This window comes from Gordionus sp. m RMFG-2023, chromosome 4, assembly GCF_954871325.1.
Source record: "Gordionus sp. m RMFG-2023 chromosome 4, tfGorSpeb1-WG-v2, whole genome shotgun sequence".
Lineage (NCBI taxonomy): Eukaryota > Metazoa > Nematomorpha > Gordioida > Chordodea > Parachordodidae > Gordionus > Gordionus sp. m RMFG-2023.
This window is the reverse complement of record NC_088778.1, coordinates 31,051,065-31,075,832: the sequence shown is the minus strand read 5'-3', so window position 1 is coordinate 31,075,832 and position 24,768 is coordinate 31,051,065. Positions and strand designations below refer to the sequence as shown.

At 26.5% G+C, this 24,768-nt stretch overlaps 1 protein-coding gene across 1 annotated transcript in view; it reads left to right on the top strand.

The window, feature by feature from the left end:
- Window positions 1–19,434: 19,434 nt before the first annotated feature.
- Window positions 19,435–24,768, top strand: part of LOC135928824 (mucin-3B-like) — a 30,272-nt gene continuing 24,938 nt past the window's right edge. Inside the window, exons 1-3 of the mRNA XM_065465288.1 lie at window positions 19,435–19,615; window positions 24,234–24,347; window positions 24,632–24,733. Coding sequence (XP_065321360.1) covers window positions 19,435–19,615; window positions 24,234–24,347; window positions 24,632–24,733 — 397 coding nt within the window. The remainder of the gene's footprint in view (window positions 19,616–24,233; window positions 24,348–24,631; window positions 24,734–24,768) is intronic.

Genomic DNA, 24,768 nt, shown 5'->3' with positions numbered 1-24,768 from the left:
AGATACAATTATGGTAATAATAATTCGCGATACCACGATAATTATAACAATTATAACTATAACAATTATCGCTATAATAATAATAATCAATCGAATTTTGGTAGAAATAATACATGGTATGATTATAATCAAAGAAAACAAATCCAATACGGTGACGGAAATCGTAACAATTACCAATCTTATTATAACAACTCAGATAATTATAGAGGTAATGATAAGTATCAGAGAAAGCAAATACAATATAACAACAACTCAAATAATTATAGAGGTAATGATAATATTCAGAGAAAGCAAATACAATATAATAACAACTCAAATAATTATAGAAGTGGCGACGAAAATAATAAAAAGCAAATACAATACAATAATGATTACAACATGAATATTGAAGAAATTATTGAAGAGAAAGTTGATTCTACAAAGAACAAAGATGATAATGATTTTAATGTCAACAATTTATCTGGTGACGTGATTAATGACAAAGATAACGCATTTATGACTACTGTAAAAGTGAACGATGTTGTTACTTGTATGCAAGTGGACACTGGATCCAAATACACTATCATACCTCATGGTCTGGCTAAAAAACTTGGTATTAGAGATCTTAAGAAATCCGAGCTACAACTCACTGCTTATGACGGGAATTTAATCAAAATCATAGGAACTACTCAAGTTAAAGTGACTTATGATGGTATGTCCAAATATTTACAAGCGGTAGTGGTTGAATCAAGTAAAAATGCTTTGTTGGGACGTATGTGGATCAATGCTTTCAAAAATATTTTAAATAAATTTATAGCAAATATTGACACTAATTACGAAGATGAAATAAAAAAATTGATTAAAGAGTGTGAATCGAAATTAACTAATGGGCCAATCAACAAAGCAAGTGTCAAGTTACATTTAAGAAATGATGCCCAACCTAAAATTATACCGCCTAGACGTATTCCTTATTCAAAAATTAATCTTGTTAGTAATGAACTTAAAAAATGGATACATGATAAAATTATTGAGCCGGTGAATGATGTCCGATGGGCAAGTCCTGTTACCGCTGTCTATAAAGAAGATGGGAGCATTAGGCTTTGCGCTGATTTTAAGGATACTGTAAACCCAGCTCTAGAAGACTTTAGATACCCTCTACCACGAATTAATGATCTAATTGCTAAACTTTCGGAAGGAAAGAAATTTACGAAGATTGACTTTAAAAATGCTTTCTTACAGATTCCAATTGATAAAAGTTGCAGAAATATTTTAACCATATCTACGCATAAGGGATATTACCAATTTACTAGACTTCCTTTTGGGCTTAAGACCTCATCTGCAATTTTTCAACAGATTATGGATCAAATCTTCGGGGACATGGATGACGTTATATTTTATATTGATGATTTACTTATAACTGGAAAAAACGATGAAGCCCACCTAAACAACATAAAAAAAGTGTTCGATAGAATATCATCGTTTGGGCTAATACCTAACTTTAATAAAAGTGTGTTCTTTAAAAACAAAGTGAGGTTCCTGGGTCATGATATTGACGCTAAGGGGATTCATGCTAATCACGACAAAATTGAAGCAATAATTAATATGCCAGAACCAAAATCAGCTGCTGAATTATCAACATTTCTGGGAATGGCTGGCTACTATAGAAAATTTTTGAACAATTTTGCGGAAATTGCCGATCCTCTTTATAAGATTGTCAATAAAGAAAAATGGGCTTGGAATCTAGAACACTCTAAAAGTTTTAATGATCTAAAGAAGTTAATTAGTCTTCCACCTGCTTTGACATATTTTAACCCTGAATTACCTATAGGGATAGCCACTGACGCATCAAAATGTGGTTTAGGAGCTGTACTATTTCATATTGAAAAAGATGGTAAAGAAAAACCTATAGCTTTCGCGTCGAGAACTTTATTAAAATCTGAAATGAATTATACCAATATTGAGCGTGAGGCTCTCGCTATAATGTTCGCCATAAAGAGATTTCAGGAATATTTAATCGGCACAAAATTTACAATTATTACTGACCATAAGCCTCTAGTTCACATCTTCACCAAGGGTCTTAAGGATAATAGCACCATGTCGTTAAGACTCCAGAAGTGGAATATTACATTAGGAGGATATGATTTTAATATAAAGTATAAAGCCGGTAAATATAATGTTGTTCCTGATTGCCTTTCAAGATTACCACAAGAATGTCGTGATGAAACTATTGAAAATGTAACCATTATAAATGAATATGAGGATTTACCTATTAACTTTGATCAAATCCGTGATGAAACTTTGAAAGATACGGAATTAAAACAAGTCATAAATGATATTAATAACAACAGACCTATAATGAATAATATTTATAAAAACATTGAATTGGAATTAAGTATAATTAAAGATTGTCTTTACAAAAGCAATAAAATTATAATTCCGTCTTCTATGAGAAAAACTATACTACAGTCATTACATGAAGGTCACTTGGGAGCAGGAAAAATCAAATCCTTAGCCAAAGATTACATGTGGTGGCCTGGCATAAATAATGATATTGTTACGGAAGTGAAAAGTTGTGACGATTGTAATATATATCACGATAATCCTATAAAGATACAAAAACCATGGGTTTCGGCAACTAAACCGTTTGAAAGGATACATATAGATTATGCGGGTCCGTTTTTCACAAAAAATTGGTTGATAATAGTCGATGCCTACAGCAAATTTCCAATTATTATTCCTGTTAAAAATATTACGACTAATGTTACTTTAAAAGAAATCTTTAAAACTATTTCGCTATACGGAATACCTGAAACTATAGTTACTGATAACGGTACTAACTTTACGAGTAACGATTTTGAAAAATTTTGCAACAATTTTGGTATTAAACATGTGCTTACATCTGCTTATCACCAGCAATCCAATGGCCAGGTTGAACGCATGGTTAGAACGTTCAAAACACACATGAAAAGGAATATTAAAATAGACCCAGATATCGCACTTAGCAAATTTTTACTTAATTACAGAAATACGCGTAATGATACTACAGGAGTTACACCATCACAGAGAATGTTTAATCGAGATATTAGAATTAAATGGGACTTATTAAAACCGATGGAGGAAAAGAAGAATAAAATAAACGTTACTTTACCACGAAATAGAACTTTTAACGTAGGAGATTTTGTTTGGTATAAAATACAAGGTGATGATAAATGGTGCAAAGGTATAATCACACATAAGGAAAGTGATATGATGTTCCAAATTAAGACTGAGAAAGGTATTTTGAGGAGACATTTAGATCAAATAAGAATTAGAAACTGTTTTAACACAATTATTAACAATGACTCTAAGGATTCTTTTAAGGAGGGAAGTATGGACAAAAATATAAAAATTACTGATAATAACGATATAACACCTATCTCTAGACCTGTGCGAATTAAAAATAAACCTGCTTATTTAAAAGACTATGTAACTTAAAATATAAAATAAATGTTAAATTGCATAAACTAAATTAAATATTAAAACGCTTAAATTAAAACGCTAAAAATATAACAATCTTATTGATTTATCATTCTTCATTTATTCTTATGATGAACTATTATTTCTTATTCGCAATTTATTTATGATAATAACAATTTTGGAAAAATGATAATTAACAATTAAGTACTATCAAACAAGCTATGATCAATGGAGACAATTTACGATATGGATATCAAGCTTGCGAATTAAACAAACCACCGTGCAAAATCGATTTATACAAACCAACGATTGGACAAGCCAACGTTATGATGATTTGTGATACAACTTGATTACCAAAATTATAAACCACTTGAACAACAAACTCTCTATGACTTCTCCGATGAAATTATCAGAAGAGGGAGAATGTTGCGTTATTCCTTTATCTTATTTTTTGTTTTTTGCATTTGAACTTTTATTATTTTTGTTATAATCTAATTTTATTTTATAAACGGCGTAACCTTACTTTTTTATATATTATTTTACTTTTTTGTATTTCGTTTTATATTCTAATTTATATTTTAGAAAAGGTATTTATACCTTAAGAAAAGAAAAAGAAATTAGTTAATAAAATATATTTTTTATTTAGTAAAGTTAATAAAACTTATTTATCATTCACCGGCACATATTCATGTTATTTTACACATCGTTTTATCTATAAAAACTTGAATAAAATAAATATATTAAGCAAATATAAATATGGCTAGAAATTAGCAACAATTTTTTTACAAGATAAAATATTACTATAATTATTATTTTTACAGATAATTGGAATTAATTATATTATAAAAGATTAATTTGGTTTGCAACATTGTTTGGGATCGTCATGTCTTGTTACTTATAAATATTTTTGTCACACTCAGAATATTTTTTCCATTCTTATGATGTTGGCTGAAAACATCAACCTTTTCTAAAAGATATAAAAATTGTAATTAAAATATTATATCATGAAATTTGATTTTTTAAGAAATAGGATAATTATCTTTACTTAGAAGATAGAAAATATAAAGAATTATTACTGTAGGGACAGCTAGTGATAGATTTGACCATAATTAAATCTTTGGTAGGTAATTAAACACAGATACAGTCGTTAAGCCCCTATAAAATTCTAATTATAAAGTAAAATAAAACTTTATTTACAAGATTTACAAAATCTAAATGTTTATATAAGTAATTTTGTTTTTCTAGTTAATATCAAGGTAAATTGTATAAATTTGATTATCTCATCCAATCTTGACCACATAAGTAATCATTTAAGCCTGAATTGCCAATTGTTTTTAAAATCTGATGATAATTACTAAAAATATAATTTATATGTTAAAAATATAAAGAACCTGGACTTCATTTTCTTTCTTTGGAAATATTTGTAAAATAATTATGCAGGATGTTATTATCCAAATATCTGTTTGATTTAATATCTTTGTATGGCGTATGAGTAAGAATATAAGATAGCATTTTTTTCCTTGCTAATAGGCATATGTCGTAAGAAATATCATTCCATCATTTACCATCTATCGTCACTCATTTAAAATTTTTTACACCTTTAATATTGAAATACCAAACTGATATATCAGTCAATCCAAATTTAGATTTCATTCAACTCCTTCAATCAGCCAACATACTTGGTAGTCAGGAATGGTTAGAATAACTCTCTAATCGTAACCTTGGCAATCTCATATCAAACTAACAATTGAGAGTTGCCATTGGTTATGTCAGGGTTGTGACATCGTACAGTCGCATGCTTGTATCAAATGCAAATATTCAGTTGATTCAAAGGTTGTCACGGCCTCAATTGCATATACATTCCAAATCCCAGTCCAAAGCACATAGCAATAAATTATGTAATGAATAAAGGTTTAACAGCCGCCAACATTCCGAATTACCTTTTTACAAATTTATTTCACGTAAATGGCTTAAGATCTAATTATTATGGTGTTTTAAATGTTATGATAAATTTTTAAGAATTACAAAAATAAATAAATAAGAGATAATAATATTCATATTTTGCTTTTATAATTATGCAAATTAAGAGTCGACAGCATCTACATAACAGGATATTTACTGAATGCAAACCTCCTTTAAAAATCATACCGACCCCCCCTAAAAAAATGATATTTCTATAGTTATACCATTTTAATTATATAGTGATCCCTTGATAAATTTTAAAATGAAGAAAAATTATTAAGGCTCTACTAGCAACTAACAAAATATTGTGAATGTAAAAGAGTTATTTTTTAGAACATGCAATTAAAAAACTCACATTTACAATGAATGAATTATTTTAGTATATTGTTTGCCATGAATATGAGTTTACCGATAGAATCTCTAATCCTTTTAAATTAACATTAAAAGGATAGCAGAAAATGATCCAGATAATGTCTATTGTGGGCAGGGATGTGAACCCTTCGACAAAAAAAAAGGGTCCGGGTCCGGGTTCGGGTCCGGTTATAAATTTAAAAAGGACCCGGGTCCAGAGGAAACATAAAAATAATGACTCAAAATAAAACTTTTTTTCATTCATTTTTTAATTATACTTCAATATATACACATTTATAATTTGAAATGAGATAATTTATATTTTAAATATTTTATTCAATCGCACAATCATGATATCTTCTAAAATATCATTCTTCAGATTTCCACGTAAATTAGTCAACGATGAAAATCAACGTTCTACGCTTACCTAAAATAGATAGTCATTTTTATAATACATAAATTATTGTACTTGTGTTGCCGGTACAGCCATGACGATTCTAGAAAAGGTATATAATTCTGGATATATTGAAAAATTTTCCTCCCAGAATTTTAAAATGTTTGCATCTCTATTTATTCTCATGACTTCCGAGAACTTTTCTATTAAAGATACAATAGATATTTTTTGCTCCTTTATATCTGATGATAATTTAATTTTTTTTCTCTATCTAATAGTAAAATTTCCAGATCATCAATATCATTATCATTGTTATCGCTACAACCAGTAGATATTGTTGTAACCATCAATGTATTGTAAATAATAGAGTTTTGGGTATGACATAAATCTTCAAGATGGTCTATAGCCATTTGTTTTTGCTCACTACTTAATAAAACCTGATATCGCGGATCGAAGCATATACAACACTATTTTTTAAATATTGCTCTCTTATTTTCGTATTTTCTAATACTTCATTTGAAAAAGAACTTGTTAATCTCCCTAACTCTAATCGACATCTTAACCATATGCCATAAAAATCCGATAAATATAATTGTTCAGCTTGCACTCTTAATGTTGTTATTTTTAAAGGAAGCACACTAGTTAGCTCTTTTACTTGATTCCAATCATCTTCTGACAAAATGATTTCACATGCTCCTATGATAAAATCATTACAGAAATCTTTCAAACTTAATAATCGCTCTAGCATCATACACATAGAGGACCAACGTGTTGTGCAATCTAAAATTGCCATTTACCTTTTCATGGATTTTAATATTCTAACAATTGTGGGAGTTCTTAAATATTTTACAATATCCCTTGCTTTATCAATTATAGTTTTAAAGTGACTATTTTTTAGGGAGATTCCACGAAAAAAATTAATAAAATTATAAAAATTTTATATTATTTTTTAAAAATTATATTTTTACATTAATTTTAAAAAAAAAATTTTAAGTTAAAAATTTTTAACACCCTGAACCCTTGGACCCTCCAATTTTTAAAAGGGTTCAGGGTCCAAGTCCGGGTTCACATCAAAAAATTTTGCTGGTCCAGCCCTAATTTATTTAAATATCGATATTTTTTTTCATACATAAAATAGAAGATTGTCATATGGCGACTAGTTTCTACAAATAAAATATATTATATTTTTATTTTACATAAAAAATATTGGCACCTTTTTTGATATATTTCATTCAAGATAAAATTTTTCCAAAGCCCGGTCTACTTTTACAGATCTCTAATCAAAAATAGATTTGAGATAGATGATAACAATGAAATTTAACAATTTCCCATTTTTTCCCCAAATTTGTAAAATATAAAATAAATTAATAAAGGATTTAAATTTGACTGCATAAAATGTTGAAGGAAATTATTGTCTAATTAATGAAGCCTTCAACCTAAAAAAAACATACACTAGTATTTTTAACAAGTCTCAACTTACTTTTAAATAGAATTAATTTAACTTCTTACAACTCTCTTATTGTTTATTCTATAAAATTTGGCAATCTTATATAAAATGTAACTCATTTTTAATTTTTCTTCAAATATTTTAATTATTTATAAAATTGATAATAATAAGAAATTATTGGTATCCAAAAAAAACAAGAATGAATAATATATTTATTGAAGACAAGTTCAAAAAAAATAATTCTTTTTTCACTGACGTTTTCTATATATTAAGCAAGGTGATGACAGTATTATTCATAATTTTAATAAATTTATAACTGTTTTAAATTTAGAATGTCCACACTTCAAATTTCAGAGATTGAAGGATATTGGTGTAATATAAGGGGCTATCGTTCAATAAATTAAATTTAAACTAATCAGGACCAACTTTTCTCAAAAATTGGCTGATAATTCATAAATAATTTTATAATTTTTAGAGAATAGTCTATTTTTTTGGTTGATAATTCCCGATATTTTTTATTCTAATTAAGATTCCAAATATTTTTAAGCCCATTTTTTTATTTGTTCCAAAAAGCCCAACCCATAATTAGCTAAAATACTAAATCTATAAATAAAAGATAAACAATTTTTTAATGTTATATGATTACAAATGCACAAACAACTTGTACAAAAATTCTTCATGGACCAAGGCAGGATTGGATTTGCAGACTTCTTATCTGAATGGCAAAAACAGTTTAAATTTTTTTTTACTTAACTATGCTTATGATTTTTCAAAATAAATATACTATATTATTATTTTTTGTAGTTGGCATGGATGGTATCAGTTTGGGCATTGGCTCAAATGGCAGTATGCTAGATCTCTGATTATTAATTTAAGCCATAAAAATGCCTTTTAATATTATAAAAACTTGTCATAGTTTATTATATTTATGGTTTATTTTTCATAATCTATAAATTTTAAAATTAAACATAAATAAGAAAAAAAATTATCATTTTATTTATTTAGTTAATAGATAAAAATTTTTATCAATTCAGGGTTCAATGAAGGCCAATTTTTTATTTAATTTATAAAGGTTATTATTTTGAGGAACAATCACTGGTATGGCTTAAAATTGAAGATATCAAATATCAGTGCATCTCAATTTTAAACATGAATTTCATAAAAGAAAAATTTAATAGATCAATTTTCATTATTATAAAATTATAAGGCTATAAAAGGAAAGTTCAGGTATAAAGACAGAAATATATCTGATTTAGTAATAATACCTAGTAATTACTATTTTTTGTAGCATATTTAGATTTATATATGAAATGATATCCTAATATTCATATAGCATGTGGTATTAAGCAAATATCTTTAATAAGATGCATTTATGTAATTACCATGGCACAAAAAAAAATTAAGAAAACAATGAAAGCTGGAATGTCGGTCCATGATGAATGTTTAAATTTTCTTTCGTGCTCCTGCTCACCCTATAACAAATAATTTAGTTTGTTTTACTTGAATTAATTTTACCATTCAAAAAAAATGGAATACACAAGTTTATCACAAGAAAAATGTGAAATCTGTTACCAGTCATATAGATTCATAGATTTGACAGCTCTGAAAATTGACTAATTTGAAAAATAAATGTATAGAATAATTATGAAGTTATGGGTTTGGTAGGGTAATAATAAAATATTTTGTATAAAATTTTATTAAATGAATTATGAAATTATATTTTCTATTTACCCTTCTTAAGCGTATTGCACTTAAAACCCCCAATGGAACACTAATCCTGAAAATAAATCATAGCAAAAACTATAATACGATGCATAATCTCTGAATATCTCTGAGGTAACCTATTAACAATAGTGCAACCTAGAATACGAATCCGAGGCACAAAACTAGGGAAAAAACCTGGTGGAGAATTCGCGAGCATACACCCAGAGCACAAACTCCGAGATTAAAAATAATTTTAAATTATTTATTTTTGTTTTAAAATTATAAACCTTAAAATACTCCACCAATTTTTTAAAATCCTAATTTGGTTAGGTAATTGTCCTATTTTTAACCTTGCAAATTATTATCTATATAAAAACGAATATTTAAGTCCAAAATTATAACTTGCTATTGGATATTATTTATTTTTTTAAATGTGCTGCAAAAAGAATTTCTATTTTGCATATGGTTAATTAAGTCATTATTTTAATTTTACGTTCTTTTCCCCTAAATGAGAAAACTTTCCTACATAAATCGAATAAAAATACAGAATTTTAAAAAAAAATTATACAAACGGAGAAATTTATATTATTTTGCAAAACTTATATACTATATATAATTCAATAGCATTAACCATCCATAATTAGACATTTAATCATTGCCTAAGATATATTTTAATATTTGGTTTTTATTTAATAAGGTAGACAATTAAAAACGTTACCTTTAAGTTTTTCAGCATTTTTAATGTGTAAAATGAACTTTCTACAAATGGTAATAGGTAATGTCACTATCAATAAAAAATATTTAAAATTTGTCTGTTCTATATTTTCAACCGCTTAATAAAATTTTCAAGAAAGATAGTTTGCAGATTAATAGTAGAACAAGAAAATTGTGTTCAATATTTCTAAAAACTACTAATCATCTACTTTATCGGAAACATTGAATGCACTTAAACTCTTCACACTTTTATAATATTGCCTGTGATAATTAATTATTGATTTCAAGATCTTAATAATAAAATGAAAACTTTTAAATATTTTAATAGGTCCATCAAATTTTCATTCATTACTGTTATATAAAAAGTCTAGATAATGTTGTTAATGAACTAAGTCTAGTAGACTTAGTGGAGTCAAAATTTTGGTAGAAAATATTGACCTCAAACTGACTCGAGTTGTGTTCACGAACTAAAGGGTTAACTCACATTATGGATTATAATCGCTAAATCAAGTTACTAACATTAGTCGTGAACTCAAGTTATGAACTCGAATAGCCTCAATTTTTTAAAACGACCAAAAAATATTACGCAAGCCTTGAGATTTTGTTAATAGATGTCCAAATCTTCAAGCAAAATATCTAGGCTTCTGTAATTTTTTGAACTAAAATATTGGGTTATTCGTTTTAAAAAAATCGATCCGATTAACAACACTAAACTCGAATCTGTAATTCAAGTTATGAATTCGAAAATAAAACTTAATTTATGAACCTGATTCGTAAACTCTAAAACTGTATTCAAACAGGGGCGTCGCTAGCCTTTACAATCTCAGGGGGCTCAACTAAAAAAATTTTTGGGGGGCTTCGCCGCCCATGCCCTCCAATTTGCTGGCTCTCGGCCGGGTTTTATATTATACTTTTTTTAAATTTGTTAACTCTGAACAATTGTTCTGAATTTTAATTTTCTCATTAATTATATTATGAAAATAAACTGGCATATAAATAATTGAAACAATACAAGATATTTTTAAAAATAAAATTTTTTAATACAAAATCTATTTATTACAGTATAAAATATTTTCGATTGCTGATATAAAAAAAATTTGCGTCTAAAGAATTACAAGTGATAAAAAAGATTAATTAATTCATACATATGCCTCAATTGATAATTATTAAAAACCACATAATGCAATAATATAATTCTTAGCAACTTACATTGACAAAAGGTTATAAAACTAATATAACTCTCTGTTACCATTTTACACATTTATAGAATGGACTAATAAGGAAAAATTTATAGGCCTATACCAAATCAACAATTCTTGAAGAAGAGAGTATAAACGACCAATCCAAATCATAAAACGATTAAGTAGTTAGAGCTTCCTTTTAGAATGATGGTAGCTAGATAAGTAATCGATAAAATTATTGTGAGATATTAAATTTCTAAAAAATTATCATCCATTTTAAATGATATATAATATATAAACGTACACAGTTGACCATTACTGTTTATCTAAAAAATGCAATCATATGATCTCAGCCGTTGTAGTAATAATCTTAAATTACATAGCAACACAAATAATAGATGCTGTTTAATTTGCAGTAATAGCCATGAGACTCACGATGTAAACGAGTATCAGAATTTATTATGTTGGATAAATTGATAAAATAAAAAAACTAAAAATCTTTGGAAGAAATATTTGTGCAAATATATTGAAGCCTTAAGTTATTTACACGGCAAGGATGCCATATTAGAAATGAAACATTTTGGAACTATAAAATAAGGACCAGAATGATACGATTAAACTATTAAGATTTTATATATTGTAGCACCACCTATAGTTGGTATATTATATCCAATGATATATATATCATTGATTGTATCTTAAAATAATACAAGTTTGTAAAAATATCAAAAATATACTTGTATTAAAAATTTAACTCAAAACTGTTTTTTGAAAAAGAAAAAAATAGCTTTCCTAAGTAAAAAAAGAAAAGATATCAAATATATTACATCTATTGTAGAATGAATAATAAAATGATTAATTTTTAAAATTATTTATCATTATAACTAAATAGAGGGGGGTTAAATACTTGAAAGCAAATTGTTACTATATTTATTATCAAAAACATTTATTAGTAATATTCATTATAATATTAGCTGTAATATATTAACTGTCAAATACGTCTATAAAAGTGGCATTTTATCTAATATTTTATAAACATCTGTATATAATAGAGGATTATAAACTATATGTCTACTTACTTATTTTTTATTATACTTATTTGGACCTTGAAAATATCTTTAGGAAGAGGTATGATAATAAAATTTAAAAATAAATATACAGTTGATTAGTCATTTTGAACTCTGCTAATTACAATATTAAATTTTTTTAGTTTTCAATTAATAAATTATTATATTTATTTAATTAGGGTTATAAAATAATTTAAATAATAATAGTTAATTAAGCTTCAACTGTTAATGCTAAATTGATATTTAGTGAGTGATATTGATATTCTATTTTTAACACAAAATTTGATTGCTAGCTGACATAGTGAAAATATAATTTATATGTATTAATTTAATCTAATATTTAAAATAATATTCATTTAATAAATATTTAGATAGTCTTATTAATTTTTAAATAATAAAATTAAATCTATATTTTACTTAATAGAATTATAAAATAAATCTTTCAAGGGGCAATCAAAAAAATTTTTATTTTTAGTTCAAGGGGTTAAGATTCCAATAAAAAAAATTTTTGCTTCAGGGGGCTATTCAAATTTTCCAGGGGGCTCGAGCCCCTGCTCCCCCCCCCCTAGCGACGTCACTGTATTCAAATATAGAATTAAGTGTTACGAACTACTAAAATTATATTAAATTTTGAGTCATAAACCAAAATCAATAACTAAAGTCAAAAGATTAAGAACTCGGGTCGTTTAATTCAGCACTAAATGTGTTTTAAATTATTACAATTTACTACCAAACTTCATCTATCTTTCTCTGCAGAGATATCATGGATAAAATAATATATGAAGTTCCAAAATAGAATTTGTACAAGGCCAAACCGATTTTTAACATAGACCTTAATTTTTGGTATTTAGATGATGGAAATTTAATAAACACTATAATTATTAATATTCTTGAAAATAATATTCATAAAAATAAAATATTTTAAAATCAAGCTCTGAATCTGACTAAGTCCAAGAAAATGTCTATGGCAGTATTTAATGCAGCAACCACAAATGCCTTACGGGACAAAATATTGTGAACAATTATCTTTATTTCTTTAAGGGAACCCAATAACTTCTTCCAGATTTGGGCATATGATGTTACATCTCAAATATATTTATAGATATATCACATCTCTTGGCTTGGATATCAATGGTGAGTGACTCTCCCAGAATATTCACACTATATAATTATCTCCTCTTGAATTATTTTTTTCTATCATAGGAAAATTCACAGAAAATGCATATTTAATTCATTTTTTTCTATATATGGAAATTCATAAATTGTAATAATTTTTATGTTTGTACTTAATTATTATCATAAAATATTGCTTAATTCTATTATTCATTTTATGTTATCATTTTTATTTATGTATTTTAAATTAATAAACTTAATATTTAACGATAGCTGGGTATAAATATCAATATCATTTTTACAACTTGCACATAGGCGTATCCATGGGGAGAAGGCAAGGGGAAATTTTTTCCCCTTCAGAAATTTATCACTTTTTGTGAATATCATTTTAAGCTCATAAAAAATACCCCCTTAGTCTTCCCTCCACTCTCTGACCCTCAAAAATGTGTGCATATATCTTAAACAATAATTTGAAAGAAAGAATGTAAAAGTTGATATTTTTTTTATTCATCATAATTTATACATTTTTGGAAAAAAGCATTTATATATATAAAAGAATCAAAGATGTTTTTTAAGAAATGGAATATAAGCCAAAGATAAGTCTTAGACAAAAGTGAACTGTATTATAATTATTAATAATATATCAATAAAGTTACTAAATAATATAATATATTAAATATAATTTTTTATAAAGTGAGTAATATTAATTTATTTATCTTAATAAAAGTTAAATATAATTATAAACTATTGATAAAATTAAATCATAAATTAAATCAAAAAATTAAAGTACAATACAAACAGTGGAATATTATATGTCGTAGATTTACAATATATCTAATTTTCTCAATAATCACATGTCAATCAAGTAATTTTTACCAATATGGCGAATTATATATTTTACAGAAAATTATAAAATATAAAGACATCAGAAAATAACTTTTAAAGACATTGTAGGATAAATAATATGAAGATTAATTTTTACTATCATTTTTTATTCAAAATAAATAGATGGCGTTAAATAATTGAATGCAAATTGTTGCTATATTTATTATCAAGAGCATTTTAGTAAAATTTATATGTTTACTTACTTTTTATAAATAAATTTCTTATACTTGTTTGGAATAAATTATTACCATGCTTTTATATTTATGTATAAACAAGTAATTTATTATATATTATATAAAATAAAACTATATTTCATATTTGTTCCAGGCTTATTTTTTTTATTAAAATTAACCTCCTATCTTTTAAATATATTTTATGACTAAATATAGACTAAGGTAATCCGATCGAAGGCCCTCCCAAAATGGGGTCTGGGGGCGAAGCCCCCAATAATTTTTTAATCCCCCCCCTTAGGAAAATCCTGGCTACGCCTATGAACTGCAATTATGTTGTTTCTCTCATTGAGATGAAATAGTAATGGTGGCATCTGATATTTTTCAGCTATATAAAATAATTATGGTTAATTATTTTTTTTATAAAATTATCCTAATTTATGTAGATTGATATGATAATGAAAATTAATTTCTTATATAAAATATAGAGTAATGTAAAAATTACATGTTAAATAAATTACAATTAAGTTTCATGATTTTGAATGACATTTTTATAATTTAAATAAATAACTTTTTTTGTTTCTAACAGATAGACATGACCTTGTAAGATCCACATTAAACTGATCTAAAAAATACAATAAACTAATGGAATAAACAATAATTTAATTAAATATAATTCCAGTTGGTCATAGTACAAAATGTATAAGAATCATCGTTTTATCTATAAAAACTTGAATAAAATAAATATATTAAGCAAATATAAATATGGCTAGAAATTAGCAACAATTTTTTTACAAGATAAAATATTACTATAATTATTATTTTTACAGATAATTGGAATTAATTATATTATAAAAGATTAATTTGGTTTGCAACATTGTTTGGGATCGTCATGTCTTGTTACTTATAAATATTTTTGTCACACTCAGAATATTTTTTCCATTCTTATGATGTTGGCTGAAAACATCAACCTTTTCTAAAAGATATAAAAATTGTAATTAAAATATTATATCATGAAATTTGATTTTTTAAGAAATAGGATAATTATCTTTACTTAGAAGATAGAAAATATAAAGAATTATTACTGTAGGGACAGCTAGTGATAGATTTGACCATAATTAAATCTTTGGTAGGTAATTAAACACAGATACAGTCGTTAAGCCCCTATAAAATTCTAATTATAAAGTAAAATAAAACTTTATTTACAAGATTTACAAAATCTAAATGTTTATATAAGTAATTTTGTTTTTCTAGTTAATATCAAGGTAAATTGTATAAATTTGATTATCTCATCCAATCTTGACCACATAAGTAATCATTTAAGCCTGAATTGCCAATTGTTTTTAAAATCTGATGATAATTACTAAAAATATAATTTATATGTTAAAAATATAAAGAACCTGGACTTCATTTTCTTTCTTTGGAAATATTTGTAAAATAATTATGCAGGATGTTATTATCCAAATATCTGTTTGATTTAATATCTTTGTATGGCGTATGAGTAAGAATATAAGATAGCATTTTTTTCCTTGCTAATAGGCATATGTCGTAAGAAATATCATTCCATCATTTACCATCTATCGTCACTCATTTAAAATTTTTTACACCTTTAATATTGAAATACCAAACTGATATATCAGTCAATCCAAATTTAGATTTCATTCAACTCCTTCAATCAGCCAACATACTTGGTAGTCAGGAATGGTTAGAATAACTCTCTAATCGTAACCTTGGCAATCTCATATCAAACTAACAATTGAGAGTTGCCATTGGTTATGTCAGGGTTGTGACATCGTACAGTCGCATGCTTGTATCAAATGCAAATATTCAGTTGATTCAAAGGTTGTCACGGCCTCAATTGCATATACATTCCAAATCCCAGTCCAAAGCACATAGCAATAAATTATGTAATGAATAAAGGTTTAACAGCCGCCAACATTCCGAATTACCTTTTTACAAATTTATTTCACGTAAATGGCTTAAGATCTAATTATTATGGTGTTTTAAATGTTATGATAAATTTTTAAGAATTACAAAAATAAATAAATAAGAGATAATAATATTCATATTTTGCTTTTATAATTATGCAAATTAAGAGTCGACAGCATCTACATAACAGGATATTTACTGAATGCAAACCTCCTTTAAAAATCATACCGACCCCCCCTAAAAAAATGATATTTCTATAGTTATACCATTTTAATTATATAGTGATCCCTTGATAAATTTTAAAATGAAGAAAAATTATTAAGGCTCTACTAGCAACTAACAAAATATTGTGAATGTAAAAGAGTTATTTTTTAGAACATGCAATTAAAAAACTCACATTTACAATGAATGAATTATTTTAGTATATTGTTTGCCATGAATATGAGTTTACCGATAGAATCTCTAATCCTTTTAAATTAACATTAAAAGGATAGCAGAAAATGATCCAGATAATGTCTATTGTGGGCAGGGATGTGAACCCTTCGACAAAAAAAAAGGGTCCGGGTCCGGGTTCGGGTCCGGTTATAAATTAAAAAGGACCCGGGTCCAGAGGAAACATAAAAATAATGACTCAAAATAAAACTTTTTTTCATTCATTTTTTAATTATACTTCAATATATACACATTTATAATTTGAAATGAGATAATTTATATTTTAAATATTTTATTCAATCGCACAATCATGATATCTTCTAAAATATCATTCTTCAGATTTCCACGTAAATTAGTCAACGATGAAAATCAACGTTCTACGCTTACCTAAAATAGATAGTCATTTTTATAATACATAAATTATTGTACTTGTGTTGCCGGTACAGCCATGACGATTCTAGAAAAGGTATATAATTCTGGATATATTGAAAAATTTTCCTCCCAGAATTTTAAAATGTTTGCATCTCTATTTATTCTCATGACTTCCGATAACTTTTCTATTAAAGATACAATAGATATTTTTTGCTCCTTTATATCTGATGATAATTTAATTTTTTTTCTCTATCTAATAGTAAAATTTCCAGATCATCAATATCATTATCATTGTTATCGCTACAACCAGTAGATATTGTTGTAACCACCAATGTATTGTAAATAATAGAGTTTTGGGTATGACATAAATCTTCAAGATGGTCTATAGCCATTTGTTTTTGCTCACTACTTAATAAAACCTGATATCGCGGATCGAAGCATATACAACACTATTTTTTAAATATTGCTCTCTTATTTTCGTATTTTCTAATACTTCATTTGAAAAAGAACTTGTTAATCTCCCTAACTCTAATCGACATCTTAACCATATGCCATAAAAATCCGATAAATATAATTGTTCAGCTTGCACTCTTAATGTTGTTATTTTTAAAGGAAGCACACTAGTTAGCTCTTTTACTTGATTCCAATCATCTTCTGACAAAATGATTTCACATGCTCCTATGATAAAATAATTACAGAAATCTTTCAAACTTAATAATCGCTCTAGCATCATACACATAGAGGACCAACGTGTTGTGCAATCTAAAATTGCCATTTACCTTTTCATGGATTTTAATATTCTAACAATTGTGGGAGTTCTTAAATATTTTACAATATCCCTTGCTTTATCAATTATAGTTTTAAAGTGACTATTTTTTAGGGAGATTCCACGAAAAAAATTAATAAAATTATAAAAATTTTATATTATTTTTTAAAAATTATATTTTTACATTAATTTAAAAAAAAAAATTTTAAGTTAAAAATTTTTAACACCCTGAACCCTTGGACCCTCCAATTTTTAAAAGGGTTCAGGGTCCGGGTCCAGGGTTCACATCCCTGATTGTAGGCAACATATAGATTTGGTCGAGTTTAACAATATCATTGTATTACAATAGGTTTGTAATAAAAGCTTTAAATTTTACAGCAACACATTTTGCTTCATGTAAAAATTTAATAGATAACTCCCTAATAAATTTATCCCAAAGCTAGTCTACACCCCCATAAATGCCATGCTTATTCACTACCTTCCTCAAAGGAAATTGGATGCACCCCATTTCTCATATAGACGCTGATCATGGATTATAATAATTACCAACAACAATGAATTACAAATGTTTGGAATACCGATTTTAGTATTTAATTTAAAACTACCAGACCAAGCACAAGTAAATTGTTTAAAATGTATATATTGCACATGATTTTTTTAAATAGAATTTAAGAGATAAGCTAAGTCTGATAAATAATAAAATGGTAAAAATATACTTTAAAGAAAATATAACGCCTATATCTATATATGTATATGCTTCTCTTATCCACCAAGCAAAGTAGTTGAACAAGAAATGTATCAGTAAGTGGACATTAAAGACTTAGATGATATTGACTCAACGGCACCTTCAATTGAATGGGCTACACCAACTGCAAATATATTAAAGAAAATAAAGTCAGAATTTGTGGAAACTCCAATTAAACTTTGAATCCGCATTTAACATTTGATAAAAATTTACTAACCCCTTAAAATGTAAAGCAAATCAGGAGGTCATATGTTAAGGTCAATAGATCTTCGTGATTCTTACCTTTAGATGGAGATTAACAAAGATACAGAAATACCTTGCTATTACAACGAACCTTGGATATTATCTCTATCTTAGATTAACTTTTTGGATTACCTAATATGCCAACTAATTTTCAATGGTATATAGAAAAATTATTAACAAATATACTAAGTGTATAAGTGATCTTAAATTATGTTAATAGAAGGCCCACAGACCAAGAACTTATTACTACAGATTATAAATCGTATGTTAAAAGTGGGAATACAAATAAAATCAAAAAACAATTTTTTTTAAAAAGGTTACATATTTAGGACACCGCATAGATTAGTCCTAGTATACACTCGTCTGAAGATAAAATAGATGTCTAAAAAAAATAAAAAAATTTCCTTAGAATATTAAATAACTAATAGCCTTTCGAGGCCTCATTAATTATCATGAGTAATATGTAAAATACCTACATGATAAGTATGCCAAACTACATAAACTAACAAGTATCGAGGTGTACCATGGAATTGAACTTTGAAGGAAAAAAGGTTCCGAATAAAAAAAAACATATTAAAGCTACTTTAGTACCCAATAAAAAAGCCAGTAAGATCGCTTGTGACACTTCAGAAAATGGGCTAGGGACTGTGATTTTTTATAATGTCAGAGGAGTGAGGAACACCTTATCATTTAAGCGTCTCAAACGTTAGTATCTGTAAAATGGTGTGCTCCTATAGAGAGGGAGGGGCAGTCTTAATATTTACAGTTCACAAATTCCTCATACATATGTGTTTGGGGGAAAGTTTTTTTCTTTATAGAAATCAACTGAAAAATATTTGAAGACTTGTAAAAAATCACAAATAATCGGTTAGTGCGATGGATACTTGAATCAGGGAATTTTAATTATAAAATTAAATATCGCGCGTAAGACAAAAGTACATACGCAAATACACTGTCACTTTATGTGCACACATCAATGCCAGAAACAACAACGAAATAAAATACGATGAGAGTAGCAATGAGAGACGATTTAACAATTGATAGAAATAAACTGTGCTCTTGTCGACCTCAAGAAAAAAATATTACATTGTATTATGTTATTAAACTATCTCATAGGAATTGGAATTGTAAATTAGAACATTTAAATAACGAAGAAAAAAAATATATTATAAACGTTAAGAGGAAATATCATCCGAAAGCGAAATATTATACTTGCCATTTAGTAATCATGCCTAATATTTTAAAAAAATATTAAAAATACAAAGGTCACCCGGGAATAGCAAGTCAGTCATAAGCAGTTTCTGTGGCCCATTTTAGATCAGGACATTGATAATAATATAAAAACTGCATAGAATGTCAAGAAAATCGTCCTAGAATTTGCAAAATCTTGGAGTGATTGCATGTGAATCTGGCAGGACCAGTAGATGAAAAGTACTGATTAACAATAGATGCCTATTTGAGAAAGGGTTAAACTTATTGAATATATTCTCTATCACAGTAATTATTGCATTAAGAGATCATTTCGCAGTGTTTATTTCTGGGAAAGATTATAACCGACATATCAGTTCTCTTTGTAAGTCAACTAACATTAAGCACATCACTTCAATTCAACGGTATGGCAGAAAGAATATAAGAACGTTGAAGGATATGTACTATGTAATCAAAATCAGGAAAAAGATATGAAAATTTCTATGGCTCAAATATTAATTGGAATGTTTCCGAAGAAACTAATGATAGATCGGGGGCTATATACAGTTTTAGATCAAATATCTAAATCTCCTCGCAAAAAAAAATGGATGAGGGGATGTGAAAATAAAAATTGATATGCGAGAATCTGCGGAGAATGAGACAGTGTAGATAATAATGAAAATACAACATGGATGGAGACCTGGTACAGTATTGATGAGGGGATGAGGAAATGTCTAAGAGATCGATGTACATAAAAAAAACGTGCTAATCAATTCAGAGAAAGTATAGCCGAACAAGGTATATCAAATATTTTGGAATCAACTAATCGGGTAGAGATATGTTTCGGAAAATATTTCGGAATGACGATTCACCCAAAATTAACTACTATTGAGGTTTAGAGAAGTTTATCTTATTAAAGGTAAGGAGAAATATAATGATAATAAAATAACAAAAAAAATATAACATTGCAAGATTTTTTTTTCCTTCTAGGATACCTGATATCGACATAAGCTACATAGTGATAACCTCATCTATAATATAGACATCATGTATGGGATCTATATATTTGTGAAAATACATGATGCACGCAACTCCTTCGTAGATGATGAAATTGAATTTCATGCAATATCTGGCGTGATAATGAATGAATAAAGTTATTCAAATTCTGATTATTACACATAAACTGAAATGTAATTTATGATTTAACATTGTGTACAAATTGTTGTAATTTTATTATTATTTTGTTGAGTTTAATATTTTTTAAAAATATTTCTATCTAAGATAATAAAATTTCTTTGATCTTATCAAGAATCTGAATAATCTTTTTCTAAATTTATTAAGGGAAAAGGAAAATAAAAAAATTAAGAAAGATTTGTTTAAATTTTTACAGTGATGAGCTGGTGAATGATATTTTGGCTATTATCGGTGTTGTGTTGATATATTGAGCAATTTATTGAGATATACCCAATTTATATAATTATAATATGAATTATATTAAATTTTATTTTATTGATATAAATATTTATATTACATTAACTTTAAAAAAATTAATAAATTATTAAAATTATTAGCGGAAAATTTAAGAAAAGGTTTCGATCGGATAAAAAATAGAAGGTTAACTAGAATGTAAATTTAAATAACTACTTTTTAAATTATATAGGTTTATTAAAAAAACGATAAAAAATCAAAATTGTATATGTATCTTTTGTACAATAATAGTTAAAGATACAAATACAATATACTTTTTAATTATTTCAAAAAGATAGTATTTTGTATTTAAGATACTAGTATTTGAAATACTGGCCAACCTCTGATTATACCCTTTTTACTAATTTCTTCATTTTTTTATAAAAAAATAAAGCATCTATGCCTGAGAGATCTATTATTTATTTATAATTTTTTTCTATATAAAGTAATTTGATAGTTGGTTGTTACACCATTTTTGAGTGTATTTTATAATTAGTAAATATATTTAGGGCAACTCTATATGACAAGGGGGGTAGGAGCCATTCCAATATCTTTACAGGACAATGTAAAAATTGAACAATATTTACAGAGATATTTGTTTTAATTTTAAGCTGAATTAAACTACTCGAGTTCTTGAGTTCGTGACTTGAGTTTGAGACTTGAGTTTGAGATTAGATTTCTTAATCGTTATAAAATCCATTTTAAGATCACACTCATTGAGTCGGAGTCGAACGAACTCAAATATTTAACAGCGATAGTTATAAATATTGATTTTTTTAAAAAATATAAATATAATATTTTTGATACTTGGTTTAAAGGATCATTATAAAACAATCTAAGGGTCTATGGTTAGCAACTTTTAATTTTATTAATATTCTGAAATATTTTTTAAATTCATTTAAATACCAAAACCAACTATGCCAAAAAAAAATGTATTAGAAGGAAGATTTGATAAATTCAAAGGGAAAAATATAAAAATATATATCATTCTAAAAAATCATCTTCGATTTAATAATTAACCCACATATTAAAATAATTTTTGGAATAGGAGCTGTCCCCAATCGGAATCAAACCTTATAGTTATGCCAAGCAACTCAGTTTAGGGTTAAAGTTTTTTTTTAATCGGGACCACCTAGGGCTTAGAAATACCAAAAAATAGGATTAAAATGAGTTATTATGTTGGTTAACTGAGCGATTATTGCCAGCTATACAATCTTAGTTCAGAATTAAATACGAACTTTCTGGCCAGATTTGTTTAAATTTCATCGCTATTTTTAAAACACGTATTGATTTTTTTTTTTCTAATTTTAGAAATGTATCTTAGAGAGGTTCATTTGATAACATTAGTTCCGAAATTCGGTAAGATTGAGATTGGAAAATTTTATCGCTTTTTCATTAATAGCGTAAAATATTTGAAAATATAAATTAACACCTAATTTTGATCATATTACTATATCCCTTCAAAAAATGTTTTACTAAAATAAAAATGGCACTAAATTATTGTTTCTTACCTCAATAAAAATATTGTTTTGAAATCTTAACCTTGATATTCTTTAACAAATTTTATATAAAATAAAAAAAATTTTCTTCTTAAATAACACTTTTTAGGAAATTATCATATTACACAAAATATTGTTTCACTTAAATATAACTTTAATACCGTAAAATATCAAGGCGAATTCAAATATAATGTAATTTTTCAATGCTAAAATTTAATTATATATGTTTACATTAAAATATATCAAATTTCTCTACCCATACCCCCTTTTTGGGTTAACAAAGTTTCCCAGTTATTACAAATTTTTAGAAAGATGCGTCTAGAATTTATATTTTTTTTATTTAAAAGTTAAGATTTATAATAATTATTTTGATCACTAAACTTCAATTTATACAATGCGCTTGAGTCTGCTAGTAAGAATTTATATTTGATGGACAAGCTTTAAATTATTTTTTTCCAAACTAGGGTGTTCTTATTCTGCTGACCTTTGCAACCAACCGTGGATTGGGCTTTAACTCTGGTAAGAAAGAAAAAACAAATATTTGAAATTATATATTCACATTATACTAAAAAGTAATTTAAATTTTTCATTATAATTTTAAAACCCGAAAATCCCACAATTTATTAGACTAGTTTAATCTGAGTTTTTATAAGTATAAAAAATAAATAGGAACATGTTAATTATAATTAAAAAATTTTAATTTTATTATCATTACTTATTTAGGGTGTAAGAAGGGCTTAAATTTGTTTTGATTATCGTCGTGAAATAATATGTATTTACAATTAGAGTTATTCATAAGGCAGATACATAAACGTAGCCAGAATTTTTTGGGTTTTTTTTTCTCTTAGATTTTTTTTTGAGATCTTTAGATCTACTTAATGTAAACCTTTGGCTATATTTGGTTTTTATAAAATGATAATTTCTGGGGTTTCATTAAAAATTTTTTCTTCAAATTCTTCTTTATAGTAATGTATTGTAATATATTTCTGATGGTATGGGGATGGGGAGGGGTAGATTTAGAGGCGAAATATTTAGGGAGGAGGATTTTCCCTTCCGCCACCCCTCGGCTACGCTTATGTACCGATAACTCAGTATTATTTAAAACAATATATATTACTAGACTAGTTTATATACGTAATAATGTTTTTAATCAATATTGAAAAATGTAGATGCTCTCATTGTGGGTCGTAAACTGCTACAACTGTGTTTATTGACCGGTGGAAGAGATCGTATATATTTAGATAGAGAAATATTTCAATCTCGACCCATATCATTCACGCATAGTAAAATAAATCAAATATTCTATAATTATTATTGTATTTAACATTTTGCTAAAATATTATATATATATGTGTATAAATATTTAATTAGTTTACAGTTATATTGATCCAGAAAATTCTCATATTATAAAGCCATTGGCGGGATTCAACATTAAAATAACAAGAGAAAATTAAAATCGACTAATAAAAATAAAAATGAGAAATTATTTGGGATTACATATTTAAATTTACTATTATTTAATATATATGATTTCAAAAAAATATTTTATACGTTAAAAATTTATAAGAGATTCCCACGAATGTGCAATTCTTTTCCGTTAGAAAGTTTGCTGCTCAGACGGCCTGTAACTTTGAATTGCTTTTTTATGTACCCCCGATATATGTGATAGGTAAATATTATGCAAATCATGATACAATACTGTAA